Here is an 18,606-nt window from a genome sequence, read left to right on the forward strand (position 1 = left end):
TACATTTGTTTTGGCCCCAGAAACAAAGATGAACAACTAAAAGACCTCACATAGGCTTTATTGTTCAAGGATATAATACCAAATTCACAGATGGCCAAATATAAAGATCAACAAACATACAGAAAGAAGAACTACTGAAATGCAAAGACCCATGGATTAATGATTAGGTCCCCTTAGTGGCCACATACAACCCACATGCAAAATAGCAAAAGAAGTCGCTCTGTTACAAACAAACGTAAAACAACTGGTAGTAGGGAGCTCTATAGACATGCCAACAATGAACAGAACCTCCACCTGTATCGGAAAAAGGTGTGAAGCCAACAACCATACACCACAGACATGGTACCAATACCACATACAGGCCTACACCATGAAATGAATGGTACCTTTAATCCTGATAAAGGGTTTGTGTCACACTATCCACACAATCAATCTTACACATAGACACACACCTGTGAGAGTTTACAACACCAAGAGAGACTACTCCTACCAAATGCTACATTTCACACTAACACTCCATTATACTTCAGTTAGCTAATAACGGTAGTGCAAGCAGCGTGTAGAATCGGTGCTATAAAGTATCAACAAATGCTGGAAACCAAAAGCGATTAGGTATAACAACAAGACATGGATCCAAAGCATACTTGAAAATCAACTATGAACTAGTTCAAGGAGATCTTGAAATGGCCTTCACAGAACCAAGACATTCTTAATTGAAAATCAATTTGCAAATCTCAAGAATGTACTCTGTGTAAGATGGCCTAACGATATTTCTGAACCTTCGGAATTTGCATTCTGCAGGGAAGAGTAAGAAATAAATTTTACAGCTAGAACAGGAAGAATGTTGGCTGGCTACAAGAAACGCTTGGGGTCTGTGATTTCTGTGATCGGAGGAGAAGTATATTTATAGGCCTTACGTGGGGAAGCACTCTAGCCGCCCCTGCACAGCCATCGTCCTCTATGCCGAGTGAACACAAACAAAATAAAATATAGGGTTAAAACAAAGTTAACATTACTGTGAACATTGACACAGGGTTTTACTGGAATGTGTGTTTACTTTGGGCAGGAGATAGTATCATATTATGAAATTCTGACTCGCTGATAACAGAAAAGCTACATATATAAGAATGGGATTTGTTAGTCCATTATCATGAAATGAGGACTGGAGCTAGAAAATGAAGCTCATTGTGATATGTCTAATATTTCTATTGGGACTTGGATGCACAGCTGCCATAGACAGAATATATTATATTGGCATCAGGGAAACAAATTGGGATTATGCACCTACTGGGAGGAACATTATTTCTGGAAAGTTAATAGATGATGATGAGTAAGTACCATTATTTATACAATCTTTGTTCATAAGCTCACCGAGGTACGCATTTAAACTGTACCATAAGCGATAATTGAAAACTGAGTCACCTCGACAATTCATTTCAATGTAAAGAAGGAATGATTGATGGTAATTGACATGCAGCCTGAAGATGATATAGTTGTAGCAGTCGTGGGGCTTACTTACAAATTGACACAAGCAAGACGTGTCAATATCTGCTAACAAGATTAAACCATATACTTTAGCGTAAGGGCCATAAATGTCACACTTAGGGATCTTCAGCACAGTCCTCAAGGGCAGTAAGGCTCAGGAACCCTGACTTATAGCAAACAGTGATTCATTTTCAAGTGAACCACCTCAAAACAAAATCATAGGAGAAACAAACCTAGCTTCCAATTGGAACTTCTCTAACTATATTATGCTGACCCAGACTGATCAGCCTAAACAACCACTAAGAAGGCCTATGTGATCAGGGCAGATATATATTTTAGGGGCGGGAAAGCACCAAAGCCCCACAACTCAGTTCTACAGTCATCATCCTCTATGCTGAGCGCAAGTTTATGAGGTCATATACTGACATGCTGCTTATTAAAGACTGGTAGTATGGAGTAAGTTTACTATGTGGATCCTATGTTGGCTATGCTGTGTGCTCCATCATCTATATGGGCATTTTCGAGGGAGATTGCTGACCTCATAAGTTTGTTCACTGATCACAGGGAATAATGTACGAAGTATAAAGAATAATGTATTATATTTATTTTGAAACATATTGTTTTTTAGCAGACTGTGATACTCATACCCACTAAAGATTGTGATCTCCTACAAAAGAGGAAGAAAGAGGGAATAGAGACTAACTCTCTTAAAAGCCAATGCTGTTAAGTTTAAGTTTGAGATTTTCCCCATCTTCTTAAAGGATGATATACATTTGTAAATGATAAAAAAACAGACCTTTCAAAGAATATAAATGTATATTGTTGCTATGTTAAATCTCATTTAGCTTGAATTTCCTCCTTTTTCCAGCATTCAGGTTTATGTTGTAGAGCTAAAATGATTTCTTCTATTTGAAAGAGCAATTCGAAATTATGTGAAAGTTTGATTAAAATAATTTAAAACGTAGATCTCATCCACAAAACCTCCCCCAAATAATGATAAATATATACATTTTTTTCATTTCAGACACGCAGGCACGTTTTTATTGCGTGATAATAACAGAATAGGCAGGATATATAAGAAAGCGGTTTATCTTCAATACACTGATGACTCCTATACAGAAGAAATCAAAAAGCCAAATTGGCTGGGATTTCTAGGTCCTATTATGAGAGCAGAAGTTGGAGATACAATCACTGTTCATCTTAAAAACTTTGCAACAAGACCGTACAGTTTGCATCCGCATGGAGTCCAGTACACAAAGGCTAATGAAGGTAAACAAGCTTTATAATTAGATAATTCATGCCTGAATTGACACCCATCCAATATAAATATTCACATGGATTTGTATGTCTAGAGTTTCAAAGTTGGATTACTGTAGCAGAAAGCACTCAAAACATATTAGACATGTTATGTACATATTTTATACTAGAAGATGTGGGAAATACTTAATCCTGTCGTAGTATTTCGAATTCTCATCCTAAAACTATGAATATGAAGAGGAATTGAACACAAAAAATGGATATTGTTGAATTTAATGGATATTGTTGAAAATACAGTCCAAAGAAGGTAGTGATCTAGTTGAGCAACATTCATTAATAAAAATGCAGAACCCAGGGCCAACTTTGACACAATGCAAAATGGCAGCTGTTTCAGACCCAGGTTTACTAAGGACAGCTGTCCCTTGAGCCCCACATGGTCTGCAAGTTGTGATGGAGAGGTATGTCCATTACAACTTGGAAAATGCCATTATATCTTGGATGCCGCCATTAGACAATGGTTTGTCGACAGCTTTGCTGTAAAAGCTAATAGGAAAATAAAAATGCATGGGATAGGTAGAAAGCTTCAAGACAAAAGACAGGATCAAGCAGTGATTAAGGTCTGAGTATTCACATCAGGAAAATTGGGCAGACTAGATGGGTCGGATGGTTCTTACCTGCCATCAAATCAGGGCCGGCCCAAGACTTAATGTCGCCTGGGGCGAAGTTTAAAACGCCGCCCCCCCCCTGCCGACGTGGGGGGTGGCATTTTAAACTTCGCCGACGCCATTATCTACCCTCCCTATTATCTACCCTATCCCCCGCCCTTTGTACTTACCTTTAAACAGTCCTGCGGTGAGTCTCCCTGCTCTGCCACGGTGCCGGCTTGTAATGCTGAGCGCCGGAAATTGACGTCACTTCCGGCGCTCAGCATTACAAGCCGGCACCGCGACTGAGCTAGAGGGCCCGCAGAGGAGAGAGGGGGGCGCCGAGCGGGTAAGCGAAAACCACTCGGCGCCCCTCTCTCTCCTGCGCTTCAAAAAAAAATAAAAAAAGCGCTTGGGGTGGCAAAGTGCCGCCCCTTCAAAAGTGCCGCCTGGGGCAATTGCCCCACTCGGCTCCATTGTAGGGCCGGCCCTGCATCAAATGCTATATTTCTAATGCAGAGAAAGGAATTGCTGTGTTGGAAGCAGCACAGGTATCCGTTTTCAGAACACTGCACCAGCAGAGATAAAGTGGGCTCTGGGGCAAGTACAACTAAACACACCCAAAGTGTTCCAATTACTGTGTAATAGTCCTGATTTTCAGCCCCTGTCCTGTTTGTGACGGAAACCCGTATTCGGACTGAGTAGCTCCGCCGTAGAGATCTTCCTTGCCGCTGAACAAGGAAGATCAGCACAGGTATTTATACACACAAACATGATAGGTTTAAAGGTATAACCTCATCACCTCCCAGACAGCCCGGTGCCTTCATACAGTTCTATGGCCAGCAATGCCCACCCGAAAAAGAGTCACTATTTCGGGGTGATCCCGAGGGAGCATCGTCAATCCCGGGATACCATTGGAGAGCTTAGCGTCCGAAGATGTTATGGTCCAAAAGGCGACGTGATCTGACGTCGGGACCTTGAGCGACAGCGTCGGAAACTTCCTTGGAAATAGTTGGCGAGGTAGCCAGACCAGAGTTCCATGGCCGCGGCTGGGTAACCCCGGTCCTAAAGATTGGTAATAAAAACCAGAGTTCCCAAATTAGCTCCCTCTCACTGACCACCACCGAGTGTTGCCCACCACGTGTTTAATGTAACTTCAAAAGAGCGACATGGTGGAACAAAGATTTTCCGTACCAACACAGTTTCAATTGTCCAGGAATTTGTGGCTCGGTCCCGGTCAGGTGCCAAGCAGGGGGGGAGGTGGAACCCGACCAACATTAGGGGTATACAGGGTCCGTGAACCTTTAATCCCTGTGAAAACAACAGAGATGGGGTGTAACACAGAAAAACAGGTATGGGGCCAAAATAACATAGGGTATGAACAGATGGGCTGTCACACTGCTGTTCCTCCAAGCAGATGTCTGTGGCAAAGGATGAATGGCAATTTAACAAATTATGAATTAGAGTGAAATGCAATGAACAGAACTTTGTTTGCAGGAGCACTGTACCCCGACAACAACCCAGATGCACTTAAGAAAGATGATGCTGTTAAGCCAGGAGAATCCTTCACATATAAGTGGGATGTAGTGATGGATCAAGGACCAACGCAGAAAGATGAACCTTGCATAACGAGAGTGTATCATTCACATGTCGATGGCCCAAAAGATGTTTATTCTGGCCTTGTTGGGCCCTTAATCATCTGCAAAGAAGGTACGGTATCCGCGTCCCTTCCTAAATGATGTTTCTGGTGGTTATGACTAAGGAAAAGAAAAATAATGTCCTCAGATCAAATGAACGTGATTGCTCAGGTAGAAATACCAAAGCTGTCAATATCACCAGTTACCGCTCCCCGCTGTATTAACAGGAAAGAAGGGCGATTCCATCCCAAATATGTGAGTAATCAAAAAAATAGAGTATAATCTACTAAACATGGGAAGATATCACAGTAATTGTATATAAAGTGGTGTGTTTTCACTATATCAATGAATATTAAACGGAACTTTACGATCATTATTCAAAGTAAAATACATTTTAGATATACCCTCAAAAAACAGAATGTTGGCACAACAAGAAACTGTATGCTTAAACATTTCATGCAAAACCTTAGTATCTATCCATTGAGTGAGAGCACAGTACATCTACAATTAATATTTGATATCTACATTCATTTGTGTTTGATCTACCAGTATTGGTACAAGAGCTACAGGCCACAAATGCGACGATAAACCGATGGACAGGGTAACGTGCAATAATTCCAGATGTGCGGCAGAGAGAACAGAGCGCACTTCAGTGGGTACAGAATGAAATATCCAAGCCATATTATACTTATATGTATCGTATTGTTTGAATATGATTTTGAAATATGGTCGGGGAGGCCAGAGGGTCAACCTTCAAGTCCTGCCAAGTGGGCCAGTAATAAAGCAGTCCACATCTACCAGACATTTAGTCCTCACTATCCAGCCCACACTGCAAAGACTACCATGCTACTACCGGTATATATACTATAGGGGTTATAGAATTGGAAGTAAAACAGTCTCCAGTAGTGGCCCAAACTCAGAGCAGCCTAAGGGAAAATTGCCCCCCCCGCACACTTTTCAGCCCTGCCCTAATTATCTTTATGGATGATCGTTAACATAATCAGCTAGTTCACATTTTGTTCCCCCTGTTATTATAGGTCTGATAGACGAAGCGAAGAATAAAGGGTATAATGAGTTCATCTTGATGTTTACCGTGGTCGACGAAAATCTAAGTTGGTATCTGGATGAAAATATCAATACTTTTTTATCTGAGCCAGCCTCCCTGGATAAAGACGATGAGGAGTTTCAAGAGAGCAACAAAATGCATTGTGAGGTTACTTTCTCAATAACTTCTGGATGTCAAGTACTTTTAACTCGATATAGAATTTGATACGTAGCTCTCTGTTTGCATTACGGTTAAATCGGTACATGAAATCCTCATGACACTTACGCCAAATGTTCACCATTTCACCCACAAGTTCCCCGGCCACTTATAAACTAACAACACCACACAATTCACCAACAATCCCAACAAGGTACCTATATTTTTTGACCAAGTGGCTACAAAATATGAAACTGTTCTTTGCAGGTGCCCCATATAAAAATATATATGATATTTTATTTATATAGCGCCAACAATTTACGCAGCGCTTTTTACAAGTCCATACATTCAAAGGGTCTGACAAAACTAGAAATAATAAACCTAAACATTAGGTAAAGAAGGCCCTGATCGCAAGATTACAATCTAGGTGTACGTTCTTGCTTTACATTTATACATATTTTTTGGAAGATGCACCAAGGTAACTTGTTTTATAAACTTTTGAGACTGTTTGTTTTGTTTTATATATTTATATATCCTTTTGGAGTCACTTGATGTTCAAGATGGTCTATCTATAAAGATAAGATAAATATGTCATTATAAACTCAATTAATCATTCTTTTTTTTAGCGATCAATGGGTACATGTATGGAAACCTCCCTGGTCTTTCTATGTGCAATGATAGGAAAGTTAAATGGTACATGTTCGGTATGGGGAATGAAGTAGATATCCACTCAGCGTACTTTCATGGACAAGTTTTGACACATCAGCATTACCGTGTGGATACCATTAATCTGTTTCCCGCCACCATGGTTCAAGGGGAAATGGTAACAGACAATGTTGGAAAGTGGCTTCTCAGCTGCCAAGTTAACGACCACTTAGAAGGTATGCTTTCTTTAAAAAACATCAAATGATAAAATGACTTTAGGTTGTTTTGAGGAACCTTTATGGACTATATACAATATTTAAGAGATATTACATGTCTTCTTCTCTTGTAAGTAGTCTCTCCCAATTTCCAATTGTATTTACATTTTTACTTTCATTGGTAACTTATCAACTATGACTTTGGTCTTTAGGCGGAATGCAAGCAATTTATGAAGTGACAAACTGCACAAAATCAAAATCAAGCTGTAAATTTATGTCAAAGGAAAGACATTATTACATTGCGGCAGAAGAGGTTATCTGGAACTATGGTCCAACGCTAACAAATCAGTTTACAGGAGAGAAATTAGATACTCCTGAGAGGTGAGTATTATGAATGAGGCTTTGATCAAATTGACACCCAATGGGTTCCATTCTGGCTTCCTTTACAAGCCACGCACAATCCCAGCCTTTTATCTACAGAATCCATGTTCAAAATGTACGTGTGCAAGACTGATTGTATTTGTGAAACAACGTTACGTTCTGGAGAGGTACAGGTATTAAACATAGATATCTACAACATCAACAATTCTGAACATTGTTAAGGGGATTGAAGGCTAGAATCGACCAATGGCACTCAAGAGGTTAAATATTACAACCAGACTTCTTATTAATAGGGTATGTGCAACTGCCTGCTGCCACTTGAATGGCACTAAATATATATATATATATATATATATATATATATATATATACAGTATAGTGGATATATACATATATATATATATATATATATCCACTATACTGTATAGTATAGTGGATATATACATATATACTGCATTTACACTGTATATAATGTGTAGCTATTAACATTTACCATAATCAGATCTGTAGTAAATATTAATAGCTACATTTTGTGAATTGAAATACAACAGAGAAAACAAAAACCACAAAATGAAAAGTTTATCGTTTATATAGGTAACGAAATAATATCCTAACAGGGCATGCAGTCTCACTATATTTTAAAGCACCTTTGCAAGTACTTGATTAATTGTGTGCATTTGTATGCAGCAAACGCAAGCCACACATAAAATAGCAAAATGCTCATTTATTTTTAACAATACTCTGGCCTCACGTGTGCCACTTCGGATGCCAGTTCAGGCTAATATAACCCTTTAGCATTCAAAGTCGGAAATGATCTGAATTGTAGCAAACATTGGATGAACTGCATTTAAAACACATTCCTGATCTCCTGCTTCAAATAACAAACCCTACTTAGCACACCTTGCTTACTATATTCTCTTAATCGTTCACTGCCAATGCTGCTTGCTTATGCACAGTTATTAAGTGCAGATAAATTATGTTTCTATTTGGTTTTCATATGTCAGTATAATGGTATATATATATGTATGTATGTATATATATATATATATATATAGTTAGTATGATTATATAATCTAGAATGCCCATAAACTTTTCTGCTCGTATGTGTACGATTTCATAGTGAATCAGCCCCGTTTTTTGAGCAAAATGATGTACGAATTGGCGGTTCGTACAAGAAGGCAGTTTATGTGGAGTACACAGACTCAACATTCACAAAGCGGAAAGAAAGGTCGAAGGAAGAAGAACACCTTGGAATTCTTGGTAACTTCCTTTATTTAGTCTATGTATTCTACAGTTTGGACATTTTTGGCAGAAATATTACAGGGAAGCTATGGGTAGTTTAGCTAATAAATGAGCTGAGCACATAAGTGAAAACTTACCTGCTCCAATATATAGAAGGAAATAACTGCACCTCCAAGGGTGAGGTAGAAATCTTAACTTAAATAAATAAGTCTTAAGATGAAGGTGAACGCTTTATTGTCTATACTTAAACAAGTCTATCAGGTCTCCTATAGCTAGTATGCTTTTTTTTTTTAAAAAAAATCTGTTTTCATCGTACTTATTTCGATCAACTAGGACCAGTCATCTTGGCACAGGTGGGAGATGTTGTCAAAGTGACATTTAAGAATAATGCAAGTCGACCATACAGTATCCAGGCTCATGGAGTAAGCTACACCAAAGACATGGAAGGCGCATTATACAGAACGGGCAGTCATACCGAAGGTGATTATTGTTCTTTTCTGCTCCAAATAACACGATGTGGTTTATTTCATTACAAGCCATTTACACCTTCAAGATGCTGTTCCACCTACACTGCCGAATTAAACATAGACACTTTAACCACAGATAAGATCCATTGGGCACATCCAGTCTGCACGTTTTCCTACTGTAAAGACTTTAATCTGAAACAACAAATAGTTTTGCGTCGTTCATAAAATAAAAACTTCCTAAAAGTTTCTAGATTGTTTTAATAAAATCTTCAGAGAAGAGGATAAAATGGCAGATCTTCTGATTGTGATCTCTTGGCTTGTATATGTTATATATGATTTTATTCTCTTATTACTGCAGATCCAGATGTTATAACATCTGCTTCCCATGTGGCTCCTGGGGATACGTTCACGTATGAATGGGATATACCACAGAGTTTTGGCTCCACCATACACGACCGAAATTGCTTGCCGTGGCTTTATTTCTCGGCTGTCGATGTTGTTAAAGATACCAATTCTGGTCTTGTGGGTCCTCTGTTAGTGTGCAAAAGTTTGATTAACGGCAAACAGGTAAATAGCACGCTTTAACCCCTTAAGGACAATGGGAGGTCCCTAAACCCATTGAAAACAATGCATTTTGAGCCTGTACATGTACGGGCTTTGTCATTAAGGGGTTAAAGAAGTAGCCATACTGGCTATGGTTATAACCATTCGGAACACACTTTTCATTATTAATACACCGTATTAAAAGCCAACCAAATGTGCATATTACAGGAGGGAGTGTAATAACTATGATTTCTCTTGATCAGCATAATGTTCCTCCCGATTAACCTATCTCTGGAATATTATTTGTTGACTGCTTCAGGCAGACTTTGTAGAGGGAGAGGTAGGGAAGGATATTGAGCAGATATCACTAGTTGTGCCAAAGCAAGATCAGCTTCCCCTTTGAACTAGAATGTAACTTTTAAACTAAGGATCTTCAAAACTATTATACTGATGAGAAACCCCAAAATATATGGATGTTTTGGTAAAGGCTGCAATGCCCTGAATGCCCATTTAAGCAGGCAAATAATCTGATATACAGGGGTGATCTTTTGTCACGGATTAGAGTCAGATCACGGTGATATTCACATCCATGGAAACTCTCCTGGTTTCACCCCAAATCTCAATGGTCACAAAACCTGAGTTATTATTTCTTTAAAGTAAAAGCACTTGAAATGTGAATTGCGCCATTTTTGGGTAACAGACTCCCTTTGAAATACACTTAGTGACTTAAAATATAGGTCTGGGTGAATTCCTGTTTCAGATTACCTTGATCAAGAATGTAGATTCTTTAAAAAGGTTAAATTCAATCTGGAGTAAGAATTTCTATTTTTAAATGAACGTACTTGCGCTTTTTCTGATTAATTATAGAACAACCTTGTTTTTTTTGCTCTGCAGAGGGGCATACAGCACAATTTCTTCATGCTGGCCACTGTATTTGATGAAAATAAAAGCTGGTATTTGGATGAAAATATAGAATTATTTACAGGCACCCCTGAAAATGTGACCAAAGAAGATGAGGATTTTCAGGAGTCAAACATGATGCATTGTAAGCAACCATTATTATTGAATGTTTAAATGTAGTTACAGCCCTTAAAGGCATTGGAATGATGGTGAACATCTTCTGCGCTAAAGAATTCACAGGTGATTCTATTAATTAATGCTAATGATGCCCATTTGTTTCAAACCCTGCATTTAGCTATCAATGGATATATGTATGGAAATCAACCCGGCCTGGATATGTGCAAAGGAGACTCAGTTCTGTGGCATGTGATGGGGATTGGGTCAGAGGTTGACATGCATGGAATCCACTTCTCTGGAAACACCATTGTCGATCATGACGCAAGAAGAGATACAGCAAGTGTATTCCCTCACATCTCTTACACAGTTGCCATGAACCCTGACAGTAAAGGTAAATATACTATTGAAGGGAAAGCCTCATTCAAAATGCTTTTTTTTATTCTCGGTGGTTTTACAGAAGAGCTGAGTAAGCCCTTGCTATACCTTTTCGGAAGTGTTGGACAATTTTATTATACATACATGTTGTAGTAAAACAAACAGAAAGTACCTGTTGATATATAATAAACCCATACCACCCAATGGGCCACCCAATATAAGGAAGAACATATTGTTTCAATATATTGAGCTACTCTAATCGGCATGGACAACACAAATATGAAGAATGAGCTTACAATACTGTGTGGAGCAGAGGGAGATTGGGCTGTCAGTAACAAATCATTTTATGGTCCAAGAAAGAAAGACATTTGGAGGCAGATGTTGACAAAGCTTCATTAGGGACTAATCAGCACTAGAGTTTAAATATGATTCTGAGGGACTCATCCCACCAGATGAGGTCCCCACTGACCAAAAATGAAACTCTGGATCTCAAACTAGGGGTACACTTTCTAATCCTGAGTTATATATGAGCATCACCAACAAGATAAGCTGTCATATATTTTCAGTTTGTGATGGTAAAACGTTGTGACGGACTTAAAAAAAGCTTAGCGTAAAGGTGGCAAGAGGTGAATCTGAACCATTTAGCAATGAAGTGCTTTTTCCAGGTGTCTTTGATGTGGAATGTCTCACCACGGACCATTATACAGGAGGCATGAAGCAGCATTACAGGGTTAATGCTTGTGGCTGGGAGAAGCCGGAATTTTCATTTTCACGTACAAACACCTATTTCATTGCGGCAGAAGAAGTAGAATGGGATTATTCTCCAAACCGCACCTGGGAACATGAAAGACACCTGCATCACGCTGAAAGGTAGTAAGGGAATCTATACTCACGTTACAAACGACTATTCATGGTTTAACTATTTAGGATGTATGCACTCATTTACAAACTATGTCAGACTCCTTTCCTGGCAGAGTGTTTAATAATATTAAAGTGATAGAAGTTAGTATCGGGGATGCAGAAATGTTGGAGCCCAGTATTAACACATAGTACTACCCCCTTAATTTTTTATACTCTCGTCTCATCTTCTTTCCCTTTTAGGGATCACTTTTTCCATCTTTCCATTTACTTTATTCCCTCTCTACTCAGACCTGTTCATTTCAATCTCCAATATCCATTTTCTTCTTATTACACGCCCTAGGGGGAGATATCTGGACTACTAAAACGTGAACTCTTATCAATATGCCCCCTTGAATGAAATCAGTGTAGAAATTAGAGTATAGAATGTCTGAATGTGTCAGTTGTGAGATCTGACTATTAGAGTGATGGTACCACCATTCAATAGGACATACGTGGCTCCAGTGGTACTGTCTTGACCAAGTCAGGACAGCTGTCAGCTATTAAAGGAGTAGAAAATAATTGGAGCAAGCTGGAAGCTTTGAGGTCAGGGGAGGACCCTAGATATATATCTTGACCATGCTCTGTTTTATCAACATATACTGGCGTGCACCAAAATCGACTCCATCTAAATCCTGGATTTACAATGGATCCAGTACTAGAGGAAATGCTGCTTATATGTAGCATTAAGGAAGAAAAACAAAGAATGTTTGATCCCTCAAATCTTTAACGTGACACTAAACTTTAAAAATGTTTTTCCAGTATCCTTAGAATTGGAGAAGACTGCTTTCTGCAGACGACCAGCAGTTTATCAGTTAGGAGATGTCATTCTCTACTCTTGCAATAAGCTACTCAGTTTTGACCAAGATTGACAGAGGGGATCTTCAGTGGATCCCACCTATTTGTCTGGGGGTAAAAACACAGGTCTCTTATTGCAGGAGTAGGGGTATTTGTATGCATATCCATACTTTGATCCTTCATACCAGGTGGAACCCACAATGGGAAATACATTGCACACAACCAGACTCCCAAAGACCATAACAGAACTTCATTATTCACATGGAATAATTGACATGTTTGTATTTATATATATTTTTTACAAAGAGTAAAAGTAAATTGAATTCAATATCATTTTATATGTTTCAGTCCGGCTGATATATTTTTAAACAAAAATGGTAAATTTATTGGTTCGAAATATAAGAAAGCAGTATACCGGGAGTATACAGACAACACCTTTACAAAACCCAAAGAAAGAAGTGCGGAAGAAGAACATTTGGGAATATTAGGTAATTAACCATGGCAGAATATGAAGGAGAGCTTAGTGTTGTAGTTTCCAATAATTCTTAATATGAAACAAACAAGAAACCCTGTCTGGTTCCAATATTATGCTAGTAAAGTCTAAACCATACCTCCCAGACAGTATGGTTAAACATATGGCTAGGAGGCAGGGCTCTGATGGGACTTTAGAACCAAGTCTTTTAGAAGAACAAGGTGTATTTACGTTTACATTTATAAACCCCTTTTGTGCTGCTTATTGACGCATCAGAACTGATGCCCTCATGTTTAGTAAACATTCTGAGATCCTAGAAAAGAGGAACATCAGTGAGAAAAGAGGGATTTGGGTCCCAAAAACAACATATGGAAATGTTATGGGAATTTATACATTTGGTCCAAAGCAAGAAGAGGTTGTTTATGGTTTGCTCCATCTGCTATGTTTCTTTTATTTCACTGTGTATATAGATATATGGCTTTTAACATGCAGAGGCAATATCTCAATACTGTCCCGTTTAAAGTGGGAAAGCCCTGATCTTTTGTGGACAGGGCAAGTTGACAATGTTGGTGTGTTTTGCTTTAGAGATCGCATTGGGTTGATTTTATTGCAGAACTTAGTTAAGCTGCAGGATCTCTTGCTTTCAGTGACAATCCAATCAAGTCATTTCCAGGAGTATGCATTTAATTATCACCAAAGAATACAAGTTTAAAGTATAAGGCATAAGGAAACAAAGCGCAGTGCTAGACTGATCAATCCTTTGCTGAGATATGAATGAAGGCACTGATGACTTTTTCTTCCATAGGTCCAGTTTTAAAGGCAAATGTAGGAGAAAAAATTAAAATAATCTTTAAGAACAAAGCAAGCAGGCCTTATTCAATTTATGCACACGGGATAAAACCATACGGAAACACAACACCAGCAGAACCAGGTAAAGACTTTTTTTATGTTTTTTTTTTATACCCTGGTTTGCATTTTATTTAAATATGAATCACTGGTACATTCAAAAATCCCCTCCAAGATGTTATTGTTGGATGTTATTGCTCGATGTTCTGGATATTTGTCTTAACAAATACCCAAATTGAGGTAAACATACTGTATGATGTCAGAAAGATTTTAGACAACAAAAGGATGTTTCTGCTATGCTAAAGACAGCAGTGGAAAGTTTTCACTTTTCACAACATATCTTATCTACAGGCCAAGTACAGATCTATACGTGGAAAGTACCTGAACGATCGGGACCCATCACGAGAGGTGATGCAGACTGTATAACATGGGTTTATTATTCAAATGTGAATCGCATTAAGGTAAGACTTCCATTCTACTTTTCAATGCACATTATAGGTAGACTGGGGTTATTGTTAAAGTATTCATTATCATTAGAAATTAAAAGAGAATTAATCTTTCATTCAAATAGATCCAAATATAAGACTCATTGTGTCTGTGTTTTGACTTTTGTTGAGGTGCATGAATGATGCTGTCCAAAGCCAGTATCGAATTATTGCCATATAACCTTTGTTTAATAATTTATGGACAATTGAATATTCACTAGGTCCTGAGCTCTAGGGCAATGTGTTTCTGAATGTCAAATACATGATATATATGGCATTTTCTTCCCCCCATTCATCTTTGGGACTCAATTAGAAACTTGTTGGTCAATGACTTATCATAAGAATGGAAAAATAAATAGACTTATTTCTTGTGGCAGAGTCTACCACCCTTAAATAATTTTGCTTAGGGCCCCCAAAAGCCCATCACCCAGTGGCCAAGGCCACCATAGGCTCTTCCAGAGGTTAAATGCTTTAACCAGCTGTCAAGAGTTTCCATTATAACCACAAGGACCCCATGCGTCGGGTTGTTCGACCAAGATTAGCTGGTGGTTCTCCCTAATACAGACTAACAAGTTTACATTTTGAGCATGAATGACTGAAGACAGCTTCTAATTATATTCATCCAGAAATTATCTGATACAAATGTAGTCCAAGGACTGATTTGCTGCATATAACAATTTTATTGCATATGAATTATAACTTCTACTTGCACATACATTTTTATTGCAGGATACTTATAGTGGATTGGTTGGGCCACTTGTGATTTGCAAAAAAACTTTATTGCCACTTAAGATACTTGAAAAAACAAAACCACGTTTTAATCTCCTTTTTATGATTTTTGATGAAAATGAGTCCTGGTATTTGGATGAAAATATCCAAGAACATTCCCTGGATCAAAATGTTGACAAAGGAGATGAAGATTTTATTGAGAGCAACAAAATGCATGGTATGCCTTACCTAAAAAGTGTCATATCGTTAATTCAATGGCCACACTTGCATGTTAACAAATGGCCTCTTGACACTCCGTCACTGTTTGAATGCCCGATCGTATGTTTGGGCATTGCCTTTTGGCAGGTGTGACTGCTGACTGCATAAGAATGACTTACAAGAATATAGATCAAGAAGGGTCTATCCAAGAAAAAAAGGTATATGTTTCATGTGACACAATGTTTCATGTTCCACTGTAACTCAAATTACATCAACCACAGATCACTAGTCTTTACTGGACTGATACCTTCGAATAGTAAGAGTCATAGCTCCAGTACAAATTGGAAATATCTCAGTCGTCTTCATAGAAGGATGGCTTACATTATGAGCTTGTATGATTTATTTTGGGGCGGGGGGGGGGGTGACCTCCCAACTGAAGATTCTATTATATTCATTCAGAAGTGATTATTTACTTATCTGATGCAAAAATTATACAGACACCAGTGATGTCATCACGACAACACTAGGGGTGCTTTCTGGTTACTGGATAGGTGCCTAAGGATCCGTAATGATCCCAAAGAAATCTTTATAAAAGACAAAAATGTATATATGGAAAAAACTATTAATAAAAAAACCCGAACAGTTAATAAATAACCATACTATGTAAGGGAGCCTTTTGACCCTTTAAAAAAACATAAAAAATGTTTGCACGCAGGGTTTTTACTGTACTCAGGGAATGTAGCCGGACACAGCTCTCTCTTTTCGGCAGCGGCACCTATGTGATTTGTGTTAGTATAACAAAAAAAGGAAAATTATACCTAAACATATGGTTAAAAAGACAAAAAACTGCTGGTTTTCATGGTGAAAAATACCCTGCTTGGGAAGTTCCTGATTGTCGTTTTGTTCAGACGGCCTTTTTAATGATGAATGAGAAATGAGAAGAAGAGACATATATATATATAATGCTACATGTGGCCACAGATATCAACTTCTCAAGTTAAAACTCTCAAAATGACATGATGCCTGATAGCAGCAAAATAGTTCTGCTATAATATTATCCAGTTTGTTGAAACTATGTGATTACAGACACTTGCACTTTAGTATTTTGTAATTGTAAATTATTTTATTCCAGCCATAAATGGAAAAATGTATGCAAACTTACACGGTCTGACTATGAGAGTCGGAGACAATGTCATCTGGCACCTGATCGGACTCGGAAATGAAGTGGATTTACATACGGTGCATTTCCATGCGCACAGCTTTCAATATCAGGTAAACATACTGCTACTGAGCCTTTGTGCTCAAAAAGGGATATCCAAAAATGGTTGCCCGTTTGCGGCCCTCAAGGACTAAAGATGATCACCCCTGCGAAAAACTAAATGGACACTCAAGCCATCTTCTGCACTTTAACGCATGTAATAGCTTTGTGCCCCCTTTCATATTTCATGTTATCCCTTTTGCGAATACATGGAGGGATTCTGCGTTAGCCGCGTCCCCAGGTGCTTTCTGTGCAGGAGCCATCTTTACCTCCTTCCAGCTCCAGAGCTGGCTCAATGAAAGCCACGGGTGTGGGGGGGGGGGAGGTCTGTTAAGATTGCTGCGTGCGCATGCGGAAAGAGAAATTTCAACATGAGCACTTTCCTGTCACTGGTGGGCTGCCTGAAGCAGCCACTCAATTCCAAAAACCATCAAAGCCATTGGGGGTGGGGGGGGGCAGATGTAGCTAGAGAGAGCTGCATCTTCTACCTAACGCAAGTATTTTTGGAAGACAGAGTACTTTAAAATGTATTCTTCTTTTGAGGGGGGTGTCAGGGACCGTAAACTGTTCCTTTAGAGATTATGGTTCCCAGAGCCAGAAACTCCAAAATAAGTTTCCATTGCAGATTCCTTTCAAAAGAAATATATATTTACAAAGCCGATTCACTTTATTGTCCCCCCCCCCCTTGCAAATGCATGGAGGTTTCACCAAGATCTTCTCATGCATTTGCCTCTTTCCTGTCGCTCGGCTGAACACATCTCCTGCCTGACAAAGCACATGTGTTGAGCACTCATCACCGGTCCGCTCCAGCTGGCTTGTGCATGAGTTCCAGGGTATCCAATGAGACCCCCCCCTTGCCATGGGCTTTTGATCGGCTGCTCCTTTAACCCAAAGGAGGCCATGGAGGGGATGGTGCACTACAGCTCTGAAGCTGCAGCTTCACCCTAAAGGTAAGAACTTTATTTCTTCCCCCCCAGGCTAAAAAATGCATATTAAAATCATTACCATCATAGCTGAGGCTGTACAGAAGACTAGATTATCCCTATGACAGCAACTAATTTAGCATTTTTTTCTTCCCCTCCCAGCGAGGCGGGACGTATCAGTCTGATGTCTTTGATCTTTTCCCTGGGACGTTTCAAACAGTTGAGATGGTTGCCCGTGTTCCTGGTACTTGGCTGCTGCACTGTCATGTAACCGATCACATCCACGCAGGAATGGAGACGCTGTATACTGTACTGGAAAGTAAGGGAAGCTCTGGACAAATACAACCTTAGCCAACAATAGCTTTTATAGACCCCTTATCTTTACATTCACAACAGCACAGGTTAAACCTAAGAAGTCTCAGATGAAGAAGCTACGCCATTCTCACGTAAATCTGAGTGTCGACCATACCAAATTATATATTTTTTATACCCCACATGGCTCTCCGATTAGCACATACCCAAAAAACACACATTGAGTAATGTCTGCCATCAAAAAACGGTTGTTGAATTGGCAGAAGTGCTGTAGTTTTATCATGAACGTTAATATGTAGTTTTTTTTTTTTAAATTATACTAATTACTGCATTCTAACATTTTCTGTTTCAGAAAAGGAAACCCTCCTGGACAAATTTAAGAAACACTTACCTGGACATTAACATTCCAATAAATAAATGTATTATTGTACTATGGAAAACCCACAATTACAATAAAAATATAAAAAAAAACCAGGATGTTTCATATTTATATATTCAAATGCTTGCATTCCTTACATCAACTGCTATGAATACTGATATATATTTTTTTTTTTTTAAATACATTTTTTTCTGGATTTG

At 38.7% G+C, this 18,606-nt stretch overlaps 1 protein-coding gene across 1 annotated transcript; it reads left to right on the top strand.

Moving 5' to 3' along the window:
* Positions 1-1,175: 1,175 nt before the first annotated feature.
* LOC149300247 (ceruloplasmin-like) lies at positions 1,176-18,066 on the top strand. Its single transcript, XM_089485258.1, has 18 exons — positions 1,176-1,330; positions 2,510-2,754; positions 4,884-5,096; positions 6,061-6,231; positions 6,851-7,105; positions 7,297-7,465; positions 8,586-8,725; positions 9,041-9,187; positions 9,533-9,741; positions 10,612-10,762; positions 10,913-11,125; positions 11,775-11,982; positions 13,153-13,292; positions 14,082-14,207; positions 14,474-14,583; positions 15,337-15,553; positions 16,667-16,806; positions 17,878-18,066. The coding sequence occupies exons 1-18, from the start codon at positions 1,176-1,178 to the stop codon at positions 18,064-18,066; spliced, it is 3,198 nt and encodes a 1,065-aa protein (XP_089341384.1).
* The last annotated feature ends 540 nt before the right edge of the window (positions 18,067-18,606 follow it).

Source organism: Sceloporus occidentalis, unplaced genomic scaffold (genome assembly GCF_023333645.1).
Source record: "Sceloporus occidentalis isolate IW3139 unplaced genomic scaffold, rSceOcc1.0.p SCAF_25, whole genome shotgun sequence".
NCBI lineage: Eukaryota > Metazoa > Chordata > Lepidosauria > Squamata > Phrynosomatidae > Sceloporus > Sceloporus occidentalis.